This window comes from Aythya marila (genome assembly GCF_965140915.1).
Source record: "Aythya marila genome assembly, chromosome: 1".
Classification (NCBI taxonomy): Eukaryota; Metazoa; Chordata; class Aves; order Anseriformes; family Anatidae; genus Aythya; species Aythya marila.
Window position 1 is genome coordinate 110,355,491 of NC_139042.1, and position 27,115 is coordinate 110,382,605.

The window sequence follows — 27,115 nt, forward strand, 5'->3', positions numbered from 1 at the left end:
CCTGCCTGCTGCAGAAAGGCAAGTCCAGTGATGTTCAGCTCATCTAGCTGCAAATCTGCTGAAATCCACTCTAGCTACTAAAACTGAAAATCCACGGGGTCTGAATCAGAACGAGCAAGCAGTCAAACCTAAAACATCACTGCAATTTGCTGCTGAGCCCATGGGATCTCAGAAACAATGAATGTTTAAAAAAAAAAAAAAAAAAAAAAAAAAAACCTTCAGAAAGGAAGGTCATACATATCTTACAAAGCAGGTAATGTCTTTTGTATTTCTCGCTGAGCTTCTGTAGCTGGTCTTCTTGAAATACTCCCATCAGCACATGCTGGAGCACATCTCATGCCTATTCGAACAAACAAAAGATGTCTCATCTTTCACTTTCTCCTTCCTCCACACTGCTGGGAATTACTGCTCTTCTCTTCTTCATTCTGCTTCTCATGTGGAGAGAGTCATTTTTAATTTTCTAGCACAGTAAAAATAATACAAAGCTTCATGAATGAAGCTGGCAAAATACAGAATCGGGCTTTACTCTTCATGCACAAAGATAAAATGGTAACATAATATTTAATCAGGGAGTGAAAGAAAGAGAAGTGAGTTCATTAACTTTTCCCTTGAGTGAAAACTCCTGTTTTCATTTTTCTTTTATTTTTATTCAAATAATTTGCAAGAGAACACCATCCGTATGCAAATGCGTGTGTCCTCAGAACACAGCTTTCTTTTATATAGATGATCGTGAGCCCACTCCAATAAAGAGAAAGAGCTGGGATTTTTCCATAGAAGTAATTGGCTCTATTAGCCTCCAGTTATCTCTTCCACATTCCTGAGAGCTCATGTACTTCAGTGGACAGCATTTGAGAGCATTGGACTTCACTGGCCCAACTGCTTTTACCTGGGGTTAATTGTTTTCTTCCCCTACCTGCAAGTGACCGAGGAGGAGGAAACTTTTGCATTTCATTCTCTGTATAGCAAGATTCACGGCCTTGAGACCTTTGGAGGCTCCACCTCACCCCAGCTCCCTGCGTTATTCCTGGAGCCAGCTGGGCTTGGGGTGTCATCAGGGGGAGTTCAGAGGCAGGAGGGCAGGGGGATAGCCAGCAGGTTTTGGCCTCCAGCCATGGGTGGACATGGCTGTCCTGATGACAATCCAGCTGTGAAACACAGGGCATGACAACAGCACCAAATCAACCCCACCTTGGTTGTGTCCTGAAGGTATGCTACTTGAGGACACTGTGTATCTCTTGTATCTCTTCTGGGTGATCCCTCCAGGTACAGCCAGTTGGAAAGCAGTGTCGTGGAACACAAGCTTTTAGAGAGCTGCAAAAATGATCATTAAAGTAACCTAAGCAATTCCCACACCCCTTCTGTGACATTAAAAATGCACTCATCTCCCATCACCTGGGCCTGTTATTTCTCAATTCTTCCTCCTGTTGTTTCCTTGTAGAAAACCATCTTATCACAAGCCACTAATTTATGAGGAGCAGGTGAAACACAGGAGACCCCATCCCTTCCTCAATGACGTTACTTCTGTCCGATCAGTATCTGAAAAATCACCAAGAGCCTCTCAATGAATCTTTCTGGATTACTTCCTAAGCAGCTGCTGATTCTTTCTTAGTAATAACAGAAGAGAAATCTGAGAGGAAAAACTGCAGCTGCTGCCGCAACAGAGAGAGCTTATTATGAGGCATTACACAAAAAAACATTTGTTTTTTTCATTTCATTTTATCTGTTTTGGTTTTGTGTTGTGTGGTGGTTTTTTTTGTTTGTTTGTTTGTTTGTTTTTGCCTGAGCGGTAAATTACGATGCAAAATCCACACCAGGAAGCTGATACCTAGCCCCATTGCAGGCAGGTTCCCACACAACTGCAGGTGACTTCACCTGTTTTGGTTAGCAACAAATTCTACAAGGTCATTCCCATTCTTGTCCCTCATGATGTTTCCACTCCATTTCTACATGGCTCAGATTTTGCACTGGAGGCACTGAGCCGTGATCTGAGGGATTTGCCACCAGTGACTGCCTTTCTCCAGTGCACGCTGGCTCAGGTTACCTCAATTTACAGTGCCACGTGGCACCATAACCACAGGTATCCTCTTACCTGCCTCGTTAATGCCTTTTGATACTACACCCTTTGGAGAGGGGATCATAATGAGATTTTTAGGCCCTTTTGCAGTACAATAACCGATAACATGAATGCTGTTCTGTGATAAAATACAGTTCCCCAGGCCAGACTTAACCCAGAATTACCAAAGCTCTTTGAGGACTACAAAATGCTACCTTCCATTAACATTACAAATCCATATGACATGGAGAACAAGAACCAAAAAAGAGGGGGAATACCTTGTATTGTAATAGAGAGAGACTTTAAGTGGTCACGGGCTGCTGCGGAAGATGCTACATGGAAGTGAAGAAGCCTCCAGTCATCAGCAAGCTCTGAGAGGATGAAACACCTCTGACTTCCTCCAACCTGCTTCTTTTCTGCCAAACACCTATATAAAATAAAATACAGTAAAGTAAAATAAAATAAATAAATAATAAAATAAAAGCTATTATTGACCATGCAGGTTACTGACCAAGCAGGCAGAACAGGGAAGTTATTTTTCCCTTGAATCCATGCCCTCCTCTGGAGGAGGCGTGCTTTTCTCTCCACCACAGCTCTCTTGCTGCGTGAGTTCAGTTAAGCATTTATCAAGTCCTTTCCAAATCTGGAAACACTGATGTGTCATGGCAATACTTCTTTGTTTGGGAGTTACTGGGTGATTAATTGCAGTAGCTCCTCGAAGGACAACTTAATCTGCATTAACAACTCACCTGCTTCTCGGTGCAGCAATCATGCATGTGTTGGAGAGGGTGGATGGGAAATTAGGAGGTTAAAATCATTTTTAACTCTCCTTATCTCTTGACGTGCCTTAAGCAACTTGCCTAAAAGGCTGGCAAACATTTACCACAGTGTGGTTGTTAGATGTAATATGAAAACAAGTCAACAGAGAACCTCAGGCTAGCTTGGGTTTTTTAAAACTTTCCCAAGCAATCAGCTAGACCATATCCTCCTAAGCAGCTGAGTCCCTAAATTATTTGTCAATTAAAAAAAATGTAGTTTTAACCAGCAACGTGACTTTGCAAACAGTCCATTGTATGTCTTGGAATCAAAATGCTCTGTGACACAGACACATTTCAGTATTGGTCCAACAAGTCTCGATCCCATATGGCTTCAGTTACAGAGAAACTCGCTGGAGCCTTTCCTTTCTTGCACAAAAGCATCGTCAGCTAAACTCCAATAACTGAGCTTTTTTTTTTTTTTTTTTTTTTTTTCCAGGCATGTGCAAGGGGTGGAAAGAGCCTAATTGAATCTAATTTGATAGCTTTGTCAGTTTTAAAATTAGCGTGGACTGACATTTTTTCCTAGAACAAGGGAAGAGAGAAAAAAAAGGTCAGATTCTTAGCTGGTGATGAGTTGATGATCTGGTCCCACCTTACAGCTAGGAAAACAGCAGTCCAGGGATGCAATGGGGCGGTGTGTGGGTAAGTGGTGATTGCTGCAGACCAGCCTGCAATGCCTCTACAGACCAGGAGTGAACATGAACACGACAGCAGAGGACGGTTTGATAAAACCGTGCTCCTGATTTTGGCAGCCATGGGTGCTCAGTTCTGCTGGCTCTGACACCACCAGCCACCCCTCAACAGAGTCCAGTGCAGGTTCACAGAGATCCAAACATTCTCCTGCAGTTTATGGTCCTCAGCCAATGCCAAATCCAGTCAACAGGAACCTTTTTGTTGACTTCAAAAGGCAGTGACTAGTCCCTAATTTGTCATTAGATCCTTTGAGTATAATTAAAGCCATATTTTGTAGAAAGGGAGGGTGGACACAGCTCCTCAGATGATGAGTTTTTCTATCATTGCTTGGTTAGCAAGACTGATGATGATAATAACACCAGTAGCAGAAGCATCCACTTTGTGCTGTGAGCCTGCCATAGGCCTCCCTCCAGGTGTTAGGTGATTTAAGGAATCGTGGCTTTGCTTCAGCCCCAGTATTACAAAGACTCATAAGGGAAGAAGCCCAAATCTCCCCTGCCTTTAGCATCCCTTCGCTTAATTGCACCATTCCCTTCTTTCTTGAGATTATCTCACCACTGCATGAGCCCTGTCTGTGAAGTGGGTCCTTAGATCCTTTGCGCTCACTTAGCATTTCAAAGCTTAGTGCTAGAGCCACTGCTTTGCTGCAGTGGAGCCTTGAGGAAGGGTAGTGGGATCCAGCCCACCTTGAGATCAAACAAAACCTTTCCTTGGGGGAAAATGAGGTCTAAGTAGCATCCTGTCTATAAGCTCAGTGCCAGTGAGATTTTACCCCAGCCTTTTCCCTGTTATCTCTTTGTGCTTTGGACAGGTCACCAGGCAATCGCAGATCAAAATCACAAGTGCAGGTAGTCACAGCTCCTGCTGGCAGTGCCTTAACTGAGCCAGGCAGCAACTCACTTTGAGGCAGGAGAAAAGGTGTAGCAGCCTCACCAATTTATAGCCAGGAGCGATGGATGGGGCTGTGCCTGCGGCCCTGGCTGACCATGAAGCATCCCAGCCAAGTCAAACAAGGACAGACTCAGAACCCAGTCCTGCTTCCAGGTCCTCCTCCAGGATGGAGAAGGCAACATGACAGCTCCCACCTCCTAACCCGGAGGACATGCCACCGTCCTGCTATGGGTCCTGTGCTGCACCATCCTCCTTACAGGGAATCGGTGGTTAGTTTTCTCACAGCGCATATACATTCAGACGAGCTAAAAAAGGATTGAATGTGTCTGTTGCATCTCTTTTCTCTAGAACTGCCTGGGTACAGTAAAACATGAGAGGCTGTTGCAGTTGTTCAAAATTGCATCTGTGTTTAATCAGCCCATGTGCCCAGCTGTCTGCTGCAGTAAATCCTCCTGGAAGCCACTGAGATGGGCTTTTCTTTATGAAATCTCATTACTGTGATAGGTGGTAGCAGCGCCTATTATGCAGGTTGCCATTATACTCAGCTTCTTCTGAGGCTGCCTGACTTTAACTGGCTGGGCTGACATCTTCTGTGAGAGGTCTTGCCTCAGGCTGACAGATTCCTCAGCCTTTTGTACTACATACTATTCAAATCTGGTTACTCTGGCCCTATTAATTTCCTCTTAGGTCTTTCTGTAGCACCATTACAATACTGGAGTGCTTAGGGCAGCTCTGGCCCTATTTAATTTCCTCTTAGGTCCTTCGGTAGCACCATGATAATGCTGGAGTGCTTAGGGCAGCTCCTGCATTTCTCCCAGCAGCTCAGTGCCTGGTGGGAAGATGCAGCCCCTTCAGATGTCCTCCTTGAGCCACGGAGGGGCTGTCTGCCCAGGCACATCAGCATAGGGCCTGGGTGCTACCCTCCTGTGTGGAAATCAGGAGTAGGCAAGTAGGGAGCACTGGCCACTTCCCACCGTGAAGGTGGGATGTGGCCAGGACATGCACCGAAATTCAGGTGCCAGACCCCAGGTTGAGATAACACAGGCATAGCTTCTGTTATCAGATCACAAAAGCTCAGGAGCATGACCATTTATCCATCTCCACAGCAGGTAGCACGGGTTTTAATATTTAAAACAACGTTTCAAACCTAAATTCTTCCTGCAGTCGTGAAATAACAGGAATGGAAGCTCCCAGCTGACAGGCAATCTCTTCCTCCTCTCTTTCTGCCTGTGTCATGACTGGTCCTATTTCACCAAGCCTAACACCTTTGCCTTCCACTTAGAAATGCCAGTTGGGATTTTACACTTATTAAAGGGCATCAAAGCAGATCTCACAGTCTAGCAGAGCTTGTGCTGCTCTTTTTCCTATGAGCCCATCTTCACTGCTGCACTGAGCAAAATGGGCAATTCTCCTTCTGCAAGCCAGCTATTCAGATCACAAACTGTTATTATTTTTTTTTTTCCTGAGCTGCAGTTATTACAAGCTCTGTCTTTTACAGGCGTGTTGTGCTGGATCAGAAATAGCGATGCACGGCCACTGAAGGTTGAGCCCTGTGTTTTGCTAACACTTTGGAAGATGATACCATCTGTGACATGATTCAGATCAGTGGTTTAGTGAAATTCAGCTGGCAGGGAGTTATCCACCAGATTAATGTTTCAGAAGTTCTCGTGCTTCCAAAATGATGTTTTGCCTTCCCTCTCCCTCTGCTGTTTTCTTCCTTCTTCCATGTCTCCATAGGCAGGCCCTGTCAGGTGTCACAGGCACCTTGTTAACAGGCTTGGACAAGGCAGGAAACAGTCTTTGCCAAAAAAAAAAAAAAGAAAAAAAAAAAAAGAAAAAGGTACTTACATCTTGAAAGGGTGCACACTTCTGCCACTTTGACTGAGGGCAGCAGGGCACAGAAATGCATCTCCCTGCAGGCACCCCACTGTACCCCAACACACAGGGCACCCTCAGTGCACACATGGGAGGCAGTGTGGAAACTTCTTTCCTGGCCACGAAGTTTCACCCCTCTGAAGACCACTATAGCACATTGTCCTGCGCCTCTGGGATGTGCCCCATTTGCAGGAGTGAGAACAAGTGAAAGCCGCCTTTGATTTTAATACCACAGCACCACTGTGGCTCCCTGCACACAGTGGCTTTGTCTGGTTCACAAGCAGCCCAAGTAACCTCAATACTCATTTGCAGACATCCCCCTGGGAGGGAAGGCCCATTGCTTTTGGATGCTGCTCAGACAGCTACAAAAGGAGTAGTCCAGTAAAGAGCTCACGGCCCTGTGAAACACCTAGCAATCCAGACATGGGAAATAAAATTCTGCAGTACTGTTGTGTACATCCCCCCATCTGTTTCCTGCAATAAATTTGTCCGTAAAATAGCTCTCGCAGTGGCAATTTCCTTCAGCATGGTTCTCCAAAGTTGTCTCCTTCCAAAGCATGCTCTCAAAACCAAGCTCTCTGTCTCTCTGTGGCTACCCAAAGCCTGCCTGCAGCACACAGTGCAGCCAAAGCACCCCAGGACTGTCAGTCCTGGACTCTCTCCAGTGGGCAACGCGCAGCCTCAGAGGCTCTTCAGGGCTGCTGTGGCATCCTAGGTGCAGGGAGGCTGTTTTGCATTGCATCAGGCCTTCTCTGGGTAAAGTAATTATTTGTAGCTGAGAGTTGGAGGTCAGAATAAATGAATTCTCATCACCATCGCAGATCTTCATAAGCTGCCCACTGCCGTGGTAATTGAGCATAATAATTAAGCAATAAAGACAGTTGTTTCTGAAGTACTTTGAACATCATAAAAATAGTTTTGGTGGTTACAAACCAAAAGTGCTGGAAGCCATCATTGTGACAGTACTGAAGACGAGATATGTGCTCTGACAGCGAGACGCTGTAAATTCAGACACAGCAAAGGTGGATTGCTTCAGAAAAAAATAGGTAAAACAGAACATCTCCACACCTGCACTTCTTAGCTGATTGGACACCGTGTCTGATCATTTCATGCAACAGAATGACAACCAACTTAAAGAATTATTTCCTTGAAACAATTTGGAAATATACCTGTTTTTGCCATATATTTCATCCGTGAGGCAATTTTCCACTACCCTTCTCCACATCAGTCTGGAGTTCCTGTTAGAAAGATGTGGTAATACAGAGAGACATCAGCATCATTCACTGAATGAAAATACTGAAACAGCAAACAGTTTCTAAAAATAAAAATATAGTGAATATGTCTTTAGGTCTCTAAGGCATTATACGGTGACTAATCAGAGCAGTTTTCTTACGAAAAAGGGACAGAAGCAATAGAGATGGAATCAAATTTAATAGTACAAAATGCGAGGTCGTGCCCTGAGGGAGTAATAACGAGAATTTCTGCTACCAGCTGGGAGCTCATCAGTTGGAAGTGACAGAGGAGGAGAAAGACCTGAGTGCACTAGCCGATCAAATGACTGCAAGCTAGCAACATCATGCAGATGTGAGAAAGACAAATGTGAACCTAAGACACATCAGATGAGGGATTTCTAATAGGACTAGGAAGATTTTAACGCCATGAAAGAAGTACAGAATACTGTACATCCATTTAAAAGATGAATTAATTTAAAATTGCCTTTTTTCGGCCTCTCTCAGGATGACCAGGGGAAAAGAGACCTTTCTTCTACAAGAAGAGAGTAAATGAGCTTGGTTTCTTGAGTCTAGCAAAATGCAGGCTGGGATATATTTTTTGCTTATAAATACCCTGGAGGGAAGCACCAGGAAGAGAGAAGAACTGTTTGAGTGAAAGGGCAGTGCTAGCAGAAATGAGTATAAATTTGCCAGGAAAACATTTCAGCTGGAACTGAGAAGAAGGTTCTGACTCTCCAAGTGCTTTTCTGGGATTGCCTTCCAGGAGGTTTTATCAGGACAAAAATCACAGCTTGTTTTAATGCAGAGCTGGGGCAGTTCCCTACAGGTACCACCCCTACGCCTCAAACAGCAGGGAACTGGGCAGTATAACACAGAAGATCCTTTCCATCCTACTTTCCATCATCTTCATAAGAGATATTTATCTTGTTAACAACCTAAGGTTTCATACAGCTGGTGTTCGATTGCCTTTGAGCTGCCAGGTTTGCCTCATATTGCTGACCACAGAAAGAATGGCAAAGGCCTAGTACTGTCTCCTGGCTGCTTTCTGGACTGTTTCATCGCAGAAATCAGTCAGCCCAGCCCCAAGCCTGTTTCTATCAGACACGTGCAGCGTGACTCACACTATCCACCCTGTCAGTGGGGAATGGGCCAAAGGCTCTGAGTCTCCCTCTGCACTGTGACCAGCTCTCCTCCTGCTCGGGGTGGAGAGAGATCACTCCCTACTCCATGAGCATACCAAGCTCTCCATGTTGAGGAACCACCTAGCTAGAGATGGAGCTTGGGACAAAGGCATGGAGAACGGTGGAAATCTGTGAACTGTGAGCCCCCAAGAAGACGATGAACAGAAGCTCAAGGCAGCTTACTTGTCAACCACCTGCCATTCCATGCAGTTGTAAAGACATGTGAAATTCCAAAGAAGCCTAGTCCAGAAGCAAAAAATAAGGTGAATGGGTATGGCAGAAGATTAGATGGTATGGCCTGATGAGTGAGGTTAAGCACATGGCATTAGAGTCCTGGTTTTAGACTACTTAAACCATACAATCAGTATAATCTGAAGCTAGGAATCTGTGGGGGCTTGCTGGGTGGCTGTTAAAATTGGTATGGCCCAGCCACCCCTGAGGCACACAGAAGTTTGTTCTTCGTCTGCCTAAAATGGGATGCTGGGAATTGACAGGTGATCTTAGAAGGGCTAAGTGCAAAGCATGAGATAAAGAAAGCTTTAAGTACGTTTCTTTAGTTTCAGCCCTCAATATATCAGCACTCACCTTTGTTTTCTTTAACCTTCTCCCAGGTATATCACGGCCATCAGGCTGCGACGTTGTTAGGGAGGTTGTTCTTTTCAAGTAGCACTGTAACTTCACACAGCAATTTGTCACTGCAGATAAAACATCTTTGCTGTCCCAGGTGGCTTACAAGCTGAAACAGGCAGGGCATGCAAATTCCACTGGAAGGTACAAGCTCAAGCACAGAGGATCCTGGAGGAGAGGGAGGAAGAGGGAGTAGGATTTGTAGAGGGCTGCCTAGGAAGAGGAGCAGTGTATGTGCAGCAGTACTGGGGAGGGCGCTCTAGGCACAAGGGCGAGCATGGGAGCAAGGGATGCAAGGAGGGATGTGGAGAAAGTCCAGAGAAATGCAGGGGGAGGAGGCTGGAAGAGGAATTCAGAGGGAGCTAACAGCACTGTGTTTGTACTGGGGGGCTCTGTGTGGGGGAGAATGAGCCCAAGGACACAGTAGGTCATGCAGAATGGATGCTACATCCCACCCCAGAGCCCACCACCACCTTCATATACACATGCACAAAGCATTTGGAGACACTTCAAGGTGAGGAGCACCTATAGAAAGACTTACTATTACCAAGATTAAGAAGCTGTGGAAATCTTCACTCAGAAATGTGCCTGGGATTTGTCCCTTCACAGCACGGATGTTATTCAACTGCAGATCTGCACGGGTGTTTCTTAAGTGCATACCTTTGTGTTTAATTTGACTGGTTTGCTTGGGTTTGCAGCAGCAGAATCCTTCCTGTGTGTTTGGACAGTACACACACCAAGCCCTGAACTCTCAGCAGAGCTACTGAATGTATATGTTTATTTCGGTTTTATATTCCAGGCACTGAGCAAACCCTCAACAAATGCTGTCTTCAAAAATTGGCCGCTCACCCAAGCCCGTCAAACTTTCCATGGAGTCAGAACCTCAGAAATCCCTCACCAAGAAGGAAACATTGGTCTCGCCTGAATTCGTTTAAGTAAAGGAGGGGAAAAAGAAAACACATTCATCAAGGTTTTTGTCTGGTCAGATGATACTGGCCAGAAATTCAACCTTCCGCTTCTGTTAGACTGCACGCCCTCACTGACCAGCTACATCTTAGGCTGGGGACAGGAGGAGGAAGAAGGTGGAGGGGACCATCCCAAAGCCTTGCTGTTGGTGCTTACCACTGAGGAGCCTGCAGTGCCCTTGGAGAGACCCCAGCCCTCCGGGGAAGGCAGGTTTTTACTGTAAAGGGAGACAGAGCAGGGCTTCATTTTCGGGCAGGCTACGTTAGAGTTAGGCAGCACAGAGCAGATGTCCAAGAGAGAGCAGGGAGGTGGGACCAAGGCAAGGCACGGAGAATGAGTCACCCGCAGCCGGAGCCAAGCCAGGGCTGAATGCTGCAACAAATCCTATAAGGCACAAGCAGACTAGAGCAGAACAGGAGAGAGGAGAAGTCATCCTTGCAGGGAAACAACCAGAGAGGCAGAAGGAGGAGGGTGAATGAAATCCAAAAAACAGCAGAGAGCAGGGCGCAAGAACGACTGCCCTTCACCAGGCCTGTGGGCATCCAGCTTGGGACGCTGCTGCTAGCAGCGGCCCAGAGCAGACATTTTAGAGAAAAGCACAGAAAAGCCAGAAGTGTTGTGTGACTTTCCCCTGAGGACCCTCCAGCTCCTGGCAGCCCACAGCACAGGAACTCCTGCAGCCAGGCCCGGCACCTGCAGCCTTCCTGGCCCTTGGGGATCTCTTCTCCCCTGAACTTAATGGCTGCCTGGCCCCCATGTGCTGCTGGCCTCCGTCCCCACCCGGCCCCGCAGCTTGAGCACATACCAGGAAGGGGGGCAGGAAAGGGGGACTTTCCAAGGGGGAAAATGACAGAACTGATAGCTTTCAGCACTTAGAAGTTTCTCCTCCACAGGCCTGAGGAGAGGCTCTCCTCCACAGCCCGCAAGGTCCCTCAAGGGCAGTCCCCCAAGAGAAATGCTCCACGCGCTTTGCAGCCCATGCAGAAGCTCCTTGCTAGTCATCTCTGCTTCAGAGAGGCATAAACCTGTACTGGGAGCAGAAAGAGGAGAGGAGAAATGCTGTGTTTCCTGAAATACTAGAGCACTTCTTTTTGTCCTCAAGGAAAGGGGTGGCAAATAAAGGTTTTGTGACCAATAAGAAAAAGATACGGAGAGAGGAGAGGGCAGGAGCTGAGTTACAAATGAAGCTGGCATCTTACAGCAAGGGAGGCTGCAAGGTACAAGGCCATAGTGTAACAAAAAAAAAAAAAAAAAAAAAAAAAAAAAAAAAGAGAGAGAGAGAGAGAGAGAAAGAAAAGCATTCAGAGCCTTTACAGCATCCATCAAAGCAGTAACGTTATTGCATGGTACGTTTATAGTTCCCTTGCAGCCACGGCAGCAGCTTTTCAGTCGGGCTGGGCTTAAAAACGAGGCCATAGCAGTCTCCTTGCTGCTCCTCTGTGCATGGGCATTTCCCGTCCCCTCGCAGCGACTCCGAAATTCATTTCACCCTTTAATTGGATTTCACGCAGCAGTGCAATGCACAGTGCGGGATGGCCAGGGCTGCTTGGGAGAGGGGTGCCCACTGCCCATCTGGCAGCAGCAGCACTGGGGATGTGGATGAGGAGGGGTGGGATGCCTACAGACACCTCGCTGGGTGGCTGTTGGGCAGGCTGTGCAGCTAATGCCCTGCTTCTGGTGGCAGATTTCAGCAACACACAAGTCTCTTCCATTTCATCACACTCAAAACTGGCTGGGCTTAACTAGGTCACATTTCCTCACCGTATCAGAGGCAAAGGCTTGTCTTGCTCGAGTAATTTAAGCAAGACCCAGCCTTTGCACAGGGCAGAGGTGCCAGCACCCCTGCTGCAGCAGAGAACAAGGAGCAATGGCTTTAAACTAAAAGAGGGGAGGTTTAGATTTAGATTAGAGTTTTGGAAGAAGTTCTTTAGTGTTAAGGAGGTGAGGCCCTGGCACAGGCTGCCCAGAGAAGCTGTGGATGCCCCATCCCTGGAGGTGTTCAAGGCCAGGCTGGATGGGGCTTTGGGCAACTTGGTCTGGTGGGAGGTGTCCCTGCTCATGGCAGGGGGTTGGAACTGAGTGGTCTTTAAGGTCTCTTCCAACCCAAACCATTCTGTTATTCTAGAAACTGATTTGTCTTTATTTTTCAGACACCTCACCACAACCCTCCTTATACAAGTGGGAGCAAGACACAGTCACTATTTTCCATCTCTCTGCATCCATCATTTTCTTTGCCTACTTTTGGCTCCCATTTTTCACCTGCATTACTCGTGCAATAGAAGATTGCCCCAGTCCATAAATCAACCACTTTGCTCAGACAGCAGAGAGGTGGCATTTTCATCTTTTTTTTTTTTTTTTTTTTTTTAAATCCTTCTCTTTATGCAGCCAGCCATTTTACTCCCTCTTGAGATGGCTGCTCTAGACTGAGCAGATGTTTCCACTGAGCTGTGTGCAGTGACACCTAGCCTCCCCCTGCCATCACCCGGCTGGCCATGGTAAATTGAGAGGCTGGCAAGACACAGAGGCATCCTTCTGCACCGTGTTTGTCAACAGCAAGCTTCGCCTGCCCACTCACCTGCTGTGGGTAAGTCCCGCCGGGCACCTTCTCTCACCTAAATAATTTCATGCCATCTGCAAACCTTGCTGCTTCGCTGCTTCCCCCACTTTTCCAAGCCATTAATAAATACTAAGCACCAGCAGCAAGTGCACAGCTCACTGCCCAGCCCACTGCCCACAGGGAGAGTGTGCTCCCACCTCACTCGGTGAGACCCTGGCAGCACGCCCTGGCAGCCCCCAAATCCCTGCCTCACTGGGGGTCCCCAGGCCGTACACCTCTGCTTTGCTGGGTGCAGTGTGCCATGACTGGTGTCAGTGGAAATCCTGCCTCACGTCCCACAGCAGGCATATGTTCCCCTTGGCACACTTTCCTATGTTTCCTCTAGTCCATGGGGAAGACCTACTTTATTCTTGCCTTTAAGGTGAAACAGAAGGAAAACAGGAGCTTTGTTCTGCAGGCCTTTGAAGCACTGCTGCCAGCCAGAAGCGGCTAAGGACATCACGTCTGCTGCCCGGAGAGCAGAATAGCCCACACGCTCCCAGATTTTTGGCTCACCTCATTCTCCCTGAAAGGTCCAGGAAAGGGCCCTGTCCCCCAGCCCCACTACCAGCTGCAGGGCTCCTAAAGCCCTAGGGGAGGGCACCATCCCCCTGTCCTGCCGGACCCTTCAGCACCTGGCTCTGCACCTCTAACAGGCACTGAGGAGCTGCAGCAGAGGGTCTCCTGCCCCCCTCCAGGCCGTGCAGGGTCAGGCCATGCATCTTGCATGGCCCATGGTCCATTTAATGGGACCTGTTGCTGTGTTGGGAGATCAGCCGCTCCTGCAGGCTGTGAAGCTTTGCTCAGCTGCTCACATTGCAAGCTTAGCCATGGAAAAAAGTACCCAGCAGGCACAGCACGTGACTTTAAAGCAATCAAAATGTCATCAAAAGAAAGCCAGCACTGCTAGCATGAGCTGAGAGAGCTGTTTGTAGCAGAAGTTACTTCCCCCCCTAATTTCCACCTTTCATTCTCTCAACTTTTGGCCAAAAGGCTGCTAAGAACGTCCCTGCTTTCCTCCCAGTCACTGACCATCATTTCTTCTCATTTTCCAGAAGGAACCTCCTTCTGCAGAGACCTGGACTGGAAGAGTGAGCACAGCCTGAAGGAGGAACACTCAGAGCGGCCTGGAGGGTGCAGCACAAAGGCTCGGGGGTGCAGGCAGAGGCAAGGCCTGCTCCCCGAAATGAAGGAGGGATGTGAAGGGCAGATTTCCCTCTTGCTGTCTCAGGCTTCTTTCCTCTAGTGCTCGGCTACTGCCTGCTCTGCTGACAGCTCCCCTCCCACAGCTTGGACACCCGACCCACCTTTCACACTGCTCAGATTTGGATAGCAGGTCCTATCACTCCAGCTGTACATCCCACAAAGGGAGCGTGCTTGGGTTTTTTAAGATGTGTCTTGAAAAGAGAGAGGCTATTAACAACAGCTATTGCTGATCTCCCTGCTGCATCCAATTCATTTTTAAATAGCACAGCTAACAGGACTAAAATCTATACAAAAAATATTTCATGCTACCCCTTCCTGAAGGTAACTTTTTTGTTTAAGGATTTCATTCCAGGTTTTCTGATGCTTCGAGGCTTATTTTTTTTTTTTTCCTCCTGGGTAGGGTCAGGAAGGGAAGAAGAGCTACTGAGTGAGAGTTTATAGATATTATTTCCATTACAACTACAAATTAAACAGCAGTGAGAGAGAATGCCTGAGAGAATGATTGACTCCTCTTTTTTCTTTCTTCCAAATCAATTTGTAGTGCAAAAGCATTCATTATTTCACAGTAAATCTTCTTCCTGCTATTAGACCTCTCTATCAAACTTTTCCTAGTCGCATCCCATCCCCCTCCACCCCCGTGGTTAATGTTCATCAGATTACTACTAATCTTATCAGAGATTTCATTGCGCTGCTTGCAGAAAGCCATGCCTCCACAACGTCTCCCCATTCCTACTGGGGACTGCATGATGCCGTGACTGGTAGCGCCTTTCCCCTCATCGATCCAGATCTGATGGCACCAAAGCCTTCAGTGGAATGGCACAGCCTGCACAACTCTTCATGTGAAAATAAATAAATAAATAAAAATGCAATGAGTGACCAACCAACTCTTCAGGCAGCCAACAGGCTTCAGTTCAGTATTTTCAAAATGAAGCTTTCAGAACAATTTCTCATTCCTTTCCAAGCCAAAATCTCAAATCCTCACAAATGGAATCAAGAAAGTGAAAAAAGGCATTTTTCCCCTCTTTGTTTTGCCATTTGTTCTTAATTTTCCATGGATGCTCTCTGCTTTTACCAAGACCTGGCCCCTGTGCAGGGTCGCCCTTTGGCGCATCCTGAACTGCATGGAAAACGCTTTCCTGGCCAGGGGGAAGCCAGGAACAGGGAAAGCTCTTCTACACATCACCCGTGGGTTATTTCCACCACAACATTACCCCAGTCCAGCATCTTTGTGAGCCACTGCCTCCAGACACAACCCACAGGCAGCCGGGGATGCCCGAGGAGCACAGAGCAGTGGTGGTGCTGCACACAGGCATCACCTCCCACTCGCTATAGCGAGCAGAGCGCTCTCCTGCCCTCCCCATAGCCCACAAGCACTAAGCACCGCTGCCAGCATCTGCACTGCAAGCTTACAGCATGTCCAAATTGCTGCCCACTCCCCACAGACCCCATTCAGCGTTTCCGCTATCACCCTCTCCCCGAGTATCTGTTTTGGATTAATTGGCCTGAAGATCGGGTAGCATGCATTTGTCTGGATTATTTCCTGCCCAGGCTAACCTCTATAGATATAATTTTTTTCAAAGGGAATGTTTTGGCAGAGCATCAGAAAGGAAAACTCCCTGACGGTGCAATTACAGCTTAATGTGCAATAGCCATCCGGGAGACGCCGGGAAAGCCCCAGTGTTCAGGGCACATGAAACGCAACTCGCTGCTACAACAGGAAAAAAAAAGTGAAAAACCCACTGGAGAGGACTTTGAAACAGCCAGAGGTGAACAGACACTGTGCAAAGGAACAGCTCCTTTCCATCCCCACCTCGGAGAGCCCAGGCCAGAAGGGCTGAGGAAGAGGAGTGCGGGAACTGGGGATCAATGTCCCATGGCCATGGGCTGAGCGAGGAAGCAACACGGGCATGCCCTTATCCCTGTTTCGGTGACATTGATGGAGGCACGGGGGGGATTAATTCAAACCGATTGACCAAATCTTTGCACTTCACGTTGCTGTCACATTTGATTAAAGCTGATCAAATTGCTCGCTGCAGATAAATCCTTGGACAGACACAGCCCCATTACCCAGCCCTGAATTATCAGCAAGCAGCTTGTCTCCTTGCAAACAGGGCTGCCCCTCAGGTGAGTCTGACAAGTACCTTGCAAGAAGGCGTTTTAACATACGGCTTCCCTGAGACCCCATCTCAGAAAACATCCCACCCCTTAGCCCCCCCCTTTCTTTATGCCACTGGTCATGTAAGTCACACTGCACTGCTTCCAGCCAGAGGCCATGCTTCACACTCAGGAGACACATCCTCTTCTAGCTGCAAGTTATTTGCAATCATGCCGAATTGTTCCACGAGCCTATCACGCAACCAATAGAGCTCTTCAAAATGGCTTTGAGAATAACGCCAGTGCGGGCGCTCAATTACGTTTATTCACATTACTCTAAAAGATGGCTTGCTTTCGTGAACATCTTTGTAGGCAGAAAATTTTTTTCAGCAGTGTTTGGGAATGAAATGGGTCACAATCGCTAAGGAAGACAGTCTGCATGTTTTATTCAGAAGCACATTTTGTGAACGTTTATTGCTACATACACCCAGCTCTAGTGAAGATGGACATCCCTAGTTTTCCTCCTCATTTCTCCTCCCTTTGTTCTTATTTTTATCTCTGCATATTAACTGCAACCTATTGACATTTGCAGCTATCAGCTGGAGGAAAAAAATAAAAGAGATGGGGTGGTGGTGGTGCAGGAAACTCGACGCAAAAGGAAAAGTTTATTTCCTCTTAAACCTTTCCCTTAAATTCAATTATGTTGTTCTCATCCACAACAAGCTAATGGCCACTTACAGACTCCATATCAGATGCAACCATATAGTTTCTGCTGAGCAAAAATTTCCCTGGAAAAAAGCCACTTCATTTACTGGTGAGTTGCTTTGCTCAGTGCCTCTCAGCTTTGACAGACTTCAACCAGTTATTGCACAGGGTTGCCAGGATGAGGCCCTGGACTGGCAGAGGTGCCAGCATAGTCCCAGCACCAGGGAGGGCTGCAAGGGACCCTTTTTGGCACAGTGGTCCCATGAGGTCTCCCAGCCATTTGGTTTCCCTGCCCATATGGTGGCAGCCAGGCTCTCAGGGGCAATTTCTTCTCATAAACACTTCATTTGGTGCTTTCAGAAGCAGCTCACTCTTACAGGCTTTCAGGACATGGCAAAATGCTTGGAGGCAGTCCCACCCTGACCAAACAAAACCACCATGAGTTTGTGCAGCCCAGCCACCCAGCTTCTCAGGCAGCTTTGGGCAGCAGAAGGACCCCACACAACCCCAGGGGACCAGAGAGGACCTCACGTGTTACAGAGCCCAGGCTTCAGCTCTTGAAACATCCTGAGCATTGACCTCATCTCATCACTGTGTCAGGCTCAGCAGGAGAAGAGAGGCCAAGAACATATGAAACAATGTGGGGAGGAGCAGAGCCATCAATCAGGAGACGGAGCAGAGCTGGCCTCCCTTCCTCCAGGAACCAATGCCAAGAGCGAGGGATGGAAAAGTGAGGACGAGGTGCCCTGGAGGAGGACAGAGAGGAGAAGTTGGGAGCCTTCCCCAACTCTCTTCACTAAAGGCTGTTCTCCTCTGCCCCAGAAAGGTCAGCATGGAAAGGGAAAATGATATAATTTTTTTTTTCTTTTAAACACAGCTCTAAGAAAGATAAGTAATGCTTTCCCTGAAGGCAGAATAAAAAGTTTCAGTTTAAAAACCTAAAAAAAAAAAAAAAAAAAAAAATATGGAGGTGGAGGAGGAAAAAAATAAATAAATAGTCCCCTGATGTTGCTATCTTGGGAAATGTTCATATCCGTGGGGACTTTTTTAGTGCCCCTGCTCTGAGTCCACCAATGTTTGATGTAGAGCATGAGTGTGCAAGGACAGTCAGAGGGGAGGGAGCTGGTTCTCTACAGCAGCAGCGAGGAACAGACCCAGACAGCTACAGGACCAGTGAAACCACCCAACACCCCACATGGGGCTGATCTCACACTGTGTACAGCCACCACAAGGGCTGTGTAGAGGGCCACCATATCCCCATGGCATGGCAGCATCGCCTTCTCATGTGGGTGTGAGGGCAGGAGGCATACCGGCCACGCTCCTGCCATCAAAATCACAATGCCCTCCAGCCATCTCCTCCAGATGAGGTCTTAATTATTTAAGTGAGCCCTACAACTCTTCGTTAAGGCACTGAGTTATTATTTCCATCTTACAGGCAGGGAAGCGAGGGTGTTTTTGTGCGAGCCCATATGTTCTCCATTATGGGCCATTGCTCCTCCTGGCTGCAGCACGACCTGACTGAAGTGCAAAACAGCGTCCAACGTTTGTTCTCCTCGTACGCCCAGACCTACCAGTAGCAGAAAGCACAGTTGCAAACTCACGCAAACCTGGGAGGTCTGGGGGAACGTTATTTCCAGACTTTGTCTCCTCAGCAACACAAAGATGCCTTGCTATCTTCCTCCTTCATCTGGGGGCTCCCTGGGGCTTGGACTAGGTGGCCTCCAAGGGGTCCCTTCCCACCTAAATTGGGTGATTCTCCAGTTTGGAGAGAATCGTTCAGAGCCAACCCATCACTCAAGTAACAACGCTGCTCCTCTCAGCATAGTCACTTTTTTCCTCAGCTCATCTTTGAGGAAATTGTTCTGGGTTTCAGCTTGGAAAACAACACCCCTGCAGAGACACAGCTGCAGCTGTGTTAACATGGCTGGTCACCCAGAAGCTTCTGAGGAAAAATCGGACCATTTTGGCTCACCGTACACAGAGAGGAGGCTGCCTCACTCTTTGCTTTGAGTCCCATACCACTGCTGCGGCTTTGAGGGAGGGCTGTCAGCATATAAATTCAGATTACTCCTGAACACAGAGCCTAGCTGGATTTCTCAAAGAGAAGAATAAAGAGCTGTGGCCTCCCTATAGGCACCAACAAGTTCCCCTGCTCAACACATGGTTGTCACAGCCTCCACAGCCACATCCAGCCCAGACCCCAGCACATATACGGTGTTTGGGATGACCTTTGCCACCTGAATTGCCTGCTCAGGATGCAAGGGGCCATACAGAGCAGGTTTTCTCTCCTTAAATACCCTGGATGTTTATCCATGGCACAGAGCCAGCCCAGAAGCAAAGCACAGAGCTGCACATCAGACCATGGGCAGGGGTCCTGTGCCTTTCCCTGAGAAGACAAAGCCCCAGGTGACAGCAGGCCTGTGTAAAAACCCTGCTAATGATGACAAGCAGAAACACACCACACTGTCAGCCTCCCCAGGCCACAAGGTATCCAACAGCCTTTTCGCAGGAGCTGACATCCACGGCTCTCTCAGTGCCCTTAGAGCTTGCTCCTCATCACGTGGCCCTGTGCCATGCACCCACGTCCAGCCCCAGCCGCTCATCTTCCTGGCCATGGAGAGGAGCAGCTCGCTCCAGGTCAGGCTTTTCTTTCTCCCCCGCACCCTCCGGGCCAGCCGCCCTCCTTCCCACACAGGACAGCTGGCTCCATCCATGCTCACGTGTTTCCTACGGGCCTGCACCGCTTTTCCCACTAACAATGCTCTTTGTGTACACCCAGAAGTCTCCACCTCAGCAAGCCGACCAGGAGCTGGGGCCATTGCTGTACTGCACACAAGGGACACATGGCTCCTGCCTCTGGCTTGTCTAGAAACCCCATGCAAGAGGCAAACAGGGCAGCAGAGATGGGGGCATGACTGGTTTAGGACTTTAAGCCCAGCAAGAGAACCAGGAGACTGAGACCAGTAGGGGAAGAAAATGGGTTCAGTATCAAGCACAGCACTGCAGGGAGAAACTAGTGGAGCCCAGCTTCCCACTGCTATGTTTCTGAATGTATTTCATCCAAATACCTGTCATCAGCATCACCCACAAGGCAAAAATGCTACCTAGGACAAGATACCAGCCCCTGGGGGCACCACAGCGATGGGCCTTGCTTCCCCTAGTGGGGTCAGAGAGGGACCTGCAAACAAGGAGCTTCCCCCCACACCTCATCACAAAGATATTTTGGAGACAGGAACCCTTCCAGCTAAATCAGCACCCATTTACCCTACTTCAGCAGAGCCTCAAACCACACATGGATGCAGCTGGGGGTCAGCGCAGAGAGAGGCACTTGGCACAGCTCTTTTTGCCACCCATCACCTATGCACCAGGATAGGCTGAGGTTCACAAAGCCAGAAGCCACCCATGCACTGAGATAATCCCACAGAGCCAACACATACCTCTCAGCATCATCCCCTGCACCTCTCCACAGCCCCAGCCTGAGCAGATTCACAGTGAGCAGTGGGAAGCCTGTATTTAAAAGCGAAGCACAGCTGGGGACACAGCTGAAGGCTGGCTGGGGCTAACACCCTTTCCCCAGGGCAGAGCCCCTGCCCAGGTGCAGAGCCTGACACCTCAGGTACTCCACCTCTTGCAAAAGCCTCAGCAAGGCTGCATCCTTCATGGCCCTGGGCTATGCGCAGCGGCAAGGTGCAAGATGCTCAGCATGGGGCAGGAAGGGTGGTAGAGACCCTCACCACCTCCCCTTGTCCCTGGCACCACACCACAGCCTGCCCTCCCTCCAGTGACAGGAATCCCCTGCCACAAGCTGTGCCCTCCCAAAAGCTGCAGGTCTTTGCCGATGCCCCCATATTCCTCCCAATTGACCCAAGTGCCTGCATTGCTCACCCAGCTTCCCGCTGCTCCTGCCCTTTGAGCCCAGGGCCAAGGCAGTTAGCAAGCCCAGGCAGGCTGGATGTGTGGCCCCGCATGTCCTGGCAAGAGGAAGCTGTTTGCAGGAGTGGATGTTGAGTCTTTTTGGCTCTTGCAACAGCAATGGAAGAGGTGCTGCACCTCCCCAAGGAGGAGCCCCGGCCCTTGCCCCTACAGCTCAGAGCATCCCATGGGGAGGAAATGTATCATCAAAACACTGTGGTACCGTCAAAGTGGGGTGGAGGAGGGAGAGCACACGTGAAGCCCATTTGAACAAGACACCCACTGGTCCAGGAAAAGGCCTTGGACAAACACAACTTCATGTGGCTTGTCTGTGGCACCTTGCAGCTCAGCTGGCAGCCTGAACAAGTGAGAGAGAGAGAGAGAAGAAATTTGGGAAAACAGCATCAGAAACAATGGGGAACAGAAAGACCAGGGACAGCTTATCAACAGAGCTTGTGTTTTCTGGAGAAAGGAAAGTAAGTGTGTGCTCACGTCTGTGCAAGGAAGAAAGCTCATGTATTTAAACTTGATATTGTATGGACCTTTAGGGAAGGATGTCTGTAAACACCTAGAGAAGTTCATGCCTCTGTACCTAAAAGAGGAGATGTGCATGTAACTGCGGGTTGTGTGGGGGTTATCCAGGCATGGCTGTGCTGCATGAAATGTTTATCATGTGCATGCACTGACTAAGAGAGGGGTGCTCACCTGAGGGAGGGAGTTGCAGGAAAGTGATGCAATTAGGACATGAGAGCATACACCCCAGCCGCACAGCACAGCACGTAAAAAGCATTTGTTGGTAGAGATTTCATGCCTGAGTCTGCACGCCCCCATGGGAAGTGAGGAGGAAGCAGTGCGTGTTCAGGGGGTGAGGGTGAAAAGAGTGTGTATCTGCACCTGTGAGATGGGGAAAGACCGTAGATGCTGGCACCCCCAGAAAGAAGCGTGGTAGGGATGCTGCGCAGGGACGGCACTCATCGAAATTTACTCTGAATGAACCCCAGGGGCTCTGTAAACTGGATTAGATCAGTGTCGCACCCAGCTGGGTGTTGCAGCTGACCTCTGCAAATTTCCCCAGCCTGACAGCTTCGATTTGCAGTCCTGATGTGTAGGATCTCTGGCTCAACGTTTTCAGCTTTCTGAATTTTAGGGTTTCAGAGCCAGCATGCCACAGCACCTCAGAAAGACAGCCAAGCCCAGAGCTGCTTTTTGCTTAACATTCTTGCTGGGTGAGGTGGTTTCTTTTTTCCTTCCTCCCAGCCCCACTGTGGTTTGCACGCAGGTGCTGTTTCACTGAAGCCTGCATGTTTCAGGGCGCTTTTCAGGAAAAAATAAATAAATAAATATCAGGCCTGGGTTTAGTGCCAGGATTGCTGCTTTCGTTGTGTGGTTATGATGCACTCGCCCACCCATGTGCATTTTGTAGCCAAGAGCATTGCTCTGCACAGGCACGTGTGCAAGAGGGATGCAGCGTGCACTGGGGGGGCACGGTGGGGAGAGGACGTGGGACAGCCGGGTGGGGATGGTGGAGAGCAGCTGGTGGGAGATGTCCTGGGCTCCCCTTCCGTGCCATGAAGCTGCGAGTACCTAGGAAGATGAAAATGGCTCTTGAGGCCTGTGCAAAGAAAAGCAAAGGAAAAATGGGGGGAGGAGGAAAAAAAGCACACACACACACACAAAAAAAAAAAAAAAAAAAAAAAAAAGGAGAGGGAAGAGCCCAACAGCAGACACAGCTGTGCACAAAACAGTTGTTTCCAGGTGCCCTCTTCTGGCCTTTCTGGGGTTTCTCCTCGTATGTTGGCTGCCGTGGGGGCCCAGGCAGGGCAAGAATGGTGGGTGCTGCCATTGGGGCCCCCATCAGAAGCTTCTGGCCTGGTCCTGGCTGGTTTGGTACCACACCGTGGTGATCTGGGAGCTTCCACCCAACCCATGCTTCTGTTTCCCTTGGGGTTGTGCTCCAGCGCCAGCGAGCTCCAAGCAGAAGGCAGCTTCCTCCTTTCCATCCCCTTGTTCATGTCCATGCTCAGCAAATGGACAGAAGGAAAACCCCCTCTCCTACCTGGCCCTCTGCAGCCCCCATTGCCCCACCAGGAGTTCCATCCACCCACCGAGCTCCTGCAGCTGCTGGGGCTGCCACTCCTCGCTGGAGTAGTCAGCTGGGCCAGGAATGCCTCATGCAGCAGAAGAGAGTAATGAAAATTAAGCCAGGAGTCCTTCAGAAGCCAATCACTTATGTCACTTAAGCAGGTGTAACCTGCAGGTTACTCTGCTTGCTTAAAGATAAATAAATAAGGAGCTGCTGGGGAAGGATACAGAAGGACAGCACAAATGGGGACCACCAGAGGTACACTTTCATAACCCTGTTTCCTAAGGGATACCTCAACCAGCCAAGATCACCCTCTCTGACACAAGCACAGGTGCCACAGATAACAAGATGAAGGATTTCAACCTAGACCAAGTATTTAAAATGCAGCTAAGAAATCCCTGCATCATTAAAAAGAAAAGCCCACCAATGTTTCTCATTTGGGAGGCTGCTATTAGTTCCCTGCCCAAGCTGTGTTTGTGTCCCAGCTCCTACCCCCAGAACGAGCAGCGTCAGATTTTCCATCATTCCCTTGCTGTGTGGGGAACAAGGCACTTACAGGACGAGGCCAGGAGAGGCTGGGAAAAAATGAAAGATGAGCTACAAGACCCTACTCCCACCTCTGCCCTTCCGCTGCCACTCAGCCTTGAATGCCTCCCAAATACCACTCCTTTCACAAGGCTTTTTCCTTCCTGAAGACAAGTCACCTCAGTGTACCCTGTGGGAAAGCCCAGGGCCTCCAGCAGGGACCTGTGCCTCCTCTTCTGTGAGTGGCAGAACAAGTCTGAGCAGCTACAAGAGGAGCCAAAACTTGAACCTACCTGTAGCTGGGATGGTGAACACAAAGCCATGACTGACGTGTTTTGAATATGAATCACAGAAATCAAGTGTCTAAGGGAAGCCTCTAGCTTTGACTGCCCAGATTTCCTTGACCTCAACACAAGAACTACATCAGATGGGAGACAACTTTCATTCGATTTATGCATTGAGCTGGTCTCTTTTGCAGACACAGAATGTACCTAATGGGGAGGAGGAACATCAGGGGCCAGCCCAGTTCATGAGCTTGGACACACAAACCTAATAAAAAAATGTTTGGGAAACCTGGACCATTAGCAGCTTTTCCACTGCTGCTTCTAGGGAAAAGCTCCTCAACACTCCCAGGCTTGCCAGTCAGGATGTAAAACAAAACAAAACAAAACAAAACAAACAAAAACCAACCAACCAACCAACCAACCAACAAACAAAGTAACAGGGAGAAAAGGGCACAAGGGCCCGGCCAGACCATGCTCCTGTTGTCCCGCTAGATGACAGCACTACCAAGCCGTTGTGCATCCCAGGCTCCCACCAGCAAGGAGCAGGATGCTGCAGGCACCCACTGCCTCTACCTCTTGTCTCTGGAGGTAGCTGAACAGCATGCTTGGCCCAAGGACAAGGCTTTGTACAGGAGCTGTATGGTAGATCTGTGCTGTACACTGCCTTACCTACCTAGAGGTGTGTGCCAGAACCTGGCTAATAGGTACCGTGCTTAAATAAGGCATCCCTAAACTGTTGTCGTCATTGTATGGCCCACACATCCCCGTCTCCCCCTGGTGAGACCAAGCAGTGATCAGTTCCCTGAGTGGCAATGGGCTAGCTGACCCTTTTAAGCATGGGTACAGATCTTGTGTCCCTTCTTCTTGCCATGATGTTCACCACCTGAGGCCTTGGCCACCACTGGCTGTGGCCAGCCAAAATCCCACATTGCATGGGGATTTTGACCACCCTCTCTGTGAAGAAACTCTTCCTGATGTCCAATCTCAACCTCCCCTGGTGCAACTTTAGACCATAAGCATGTTTAAAGACCAGGAACAAAATGAAATAATTCTCATTTATTTCATCCCATGCAGCTACAGCAGGTTTTTATTTTGTTTTGAAATGGACACAGAACCTTCTTTCTATTCCTTGGAGAAGAAGAGCTTTTGGTTCTCACCTGACCAACCTAGGCCTTTAAACTGTGCTTCTGTACAACTTCTAATTAAGGCTTTGGAAACACACATCCTTCAAAGCCTCCAGAGAGGGTTCTCACCACTTACCACGTGCATACTCACGTTGAATCAGTTGAGACAGCTGCTTTGGTGCCCGACAGCAGCAGAGCAGTTTTTCATCTCTAGATAAGAGATCGGGCCTGAATCTGCCTCAGGTGCTCTGTCACAGTTGTTACTCTTTCCAGCACATATGCTTTGAGATAAAGAGGACTCACAGGCACGTCTTCCTCCAGTGCCACTGTGAAATGCCTCTCCTCCCTTGTCAACCTCCCCTTACACCCGTGACTCTTTGGAGCTGCACTTTGGTGGTTTTCCCACAGCTGAACCACTTTTCCTGAGGTGGTCTTGCCAGCATCAACAGAGATCTCCCTTCCTTCTCAACCACCATGGGCCAGTCCAGTGCCCTAGCCCAGCAGAAACATCAGCCCCACCAGGACCAAGTGGTTAATTACCAGCAGGGCTGGGAGCTGAGCAGCCCATTTCAGGGATGGGGAAGAGCTGGCACAAGGGAGCAGGGCACTTTCAGGGCTGGTAGATGGGAAAAGGACAAGCCCTCAAGTCCCCAGCAGCAGCTTTTGGGAGCAATCAAGCAGCTGGCCTGACCCTAGCCATAGCTGCATCCACTGCAGGTGACATTTGATATTCACAGAAGTGTACACCCAGCCTCTCCCGTTACCTTCAAATGTGTCCCAGCTATTCCTGTGGCACATGGACAACAAGGAAGAGGGGTGGGATAGGCAAGAACGCGTCTGATAAGCACGTGTACTTTGGCAGCAATCACTGGGGACGTATTTGCTGTTCCCAGCAGTGTGAAATTAGGCTGCCTGTGTGCCGCCCAAATTTCTAGTTAAGATGAGAGGCGTGATATAGAAAGAGAGTGGGGGCTCCGTTTATTTCCATTAATTTTTTGCTTGTTAAGCAGACTTTTCTTTTGTGGTCCTTGGATTCCCAGAAACTCCTCCAATATGCAGAATTTAATTTCCCAGTTCAAGGCCTGAAGTCTCCCTAAAAATCACTTTCTGTGCAGACACATTTCCTTCCTGACAGTGCTTTTTTTAAGCCTTGGTGCTGCTCAGTTCCTCTTTTGCAGAGGCTAGCTTTTGGCTAATCTCTCTCTCTCTTTTTTTTTTTTTTTTTTTTTTTTTTTTGTACGGCTGAAACAAAAACAGAGTCTACAGATATGATAAGCTCAGCAAAAGGGTGTTGGAGGTTTTGCTGGTCGAGTCTTGGGTTTGAGTTACAGGCATTTCCCCTGCACTAGGAACCACATCCTCATTCTGTCACTTGCTCGCACTGGCCCTGGCTACTGAAATCATGGTGAAGCCAAGTAAAAGTGGAGATCTAGCTCGTGCAGTGCCCGCACCGTGCGTGCCCTGCAGCAGCCCTTGCAGTGCACGCCTGCCGGCCGCACAGCCGCGAGTAGAGCCCCAAGGCAGGCAGCCATTCTCGAAGACACAGCTCCCTCAGGTGGCTTGCTTAGCAGCTGTAAAAGCTCCAGAAAAGTGGAAGCTGAATAGAGCAGAGAGCTACAGCGATGGCAATAACAAACCAAGACCCCACAGGTGCTCCCTTCTCAGACAAGAAGAGAAATCAGGACCATGTTCCCCCACAGGAGCACAAGCAGCAGCTTCTCAAGCCAACGACCTGCCCCTGCTCTCACAGGTCAGCATCTGCCAGGAGAGCCACCAAGGCATGGGAAGAGCCCATCGTGAAAGCAAGTGAGGTGCACACTTTACAGAGGAAAAGCATGAGATCCCTTACGTTGAAGAGACTCATTAGCAAAGCAACACCCCTTTATTTCGTTCCCTTTCTTGATGGGAAAGCTCACCTTGCATTTAACAGAGGAAGAAGGGGTTGTCTGATTCGGGTTGCCAACCAGAGAGGTCCCAGGCTGTCCCACCAGGCATGACACATCAGCAGGAGGCTCGTCAAGGGCTCAGTTGTCCTAACACACCAGACTTACCGCCCACTCTGCCTCACCAGGGCTCAGCTGGGGAGCTGTAAGCATGGAAACACAGTTTTAGGATGCCCACAGGCCGTTTGGTTTTGGTTTCCAAGCTGTTCATTTTACCCCACGGTCACCCCATGCTTGCTTACCTGCCCAAGTCACCGAGAAGGATTGGAAATGAAAGCAGGTATTTGTGTGGGAGGGCAGGCAGCAA

The 27,115-nt window shown here is 48.8% G+C and overlaps 1 protein-coding gene across 6 annotated transcripts in view; it reads right to left on the reverse strand.

Annotated features, from left to right (window-relative positions):
• PTGFRN (prostaglandin F2 receptor inhibitor) overlaps positions 1-27,115 on the reverse strand; it is a 102,929-nt gene extending 75,814 nt beyond the window's left edge. The window contains exons 1-4 of one of the 6 annotated variants that reach the window (XM_082766093.1): positions 27,051-27,115; positions 26,782-26,951; positions 7,500-7,568; positions 2,332-2,480 (exon numbers count right to left, since the gene is read on the reverse strand). In XM_082766093.1, the coding sequence (XP_082622219.1) occupies positions 2,332-2,480; positions 7,500-7,568; positions 26,782-26,867 (304 nt within the window). In that variant the 5' untranslated portion in view covers positions 26,868-26,951; positions 27,051-27,115. Of the gene's footprint in view, positions 1-2,331; positions 2,481-7,499; positions 7,569-9,328; positions 9,539-10,492; positions 10,538-26,781; positions 27,023-27,050 lie in introns of those variants that run through there. The other 5 variants (XM_082766097.1, XM_082766098.1, XM_082766095.1 and 2 more) reach the window with 5 other exon arrangements.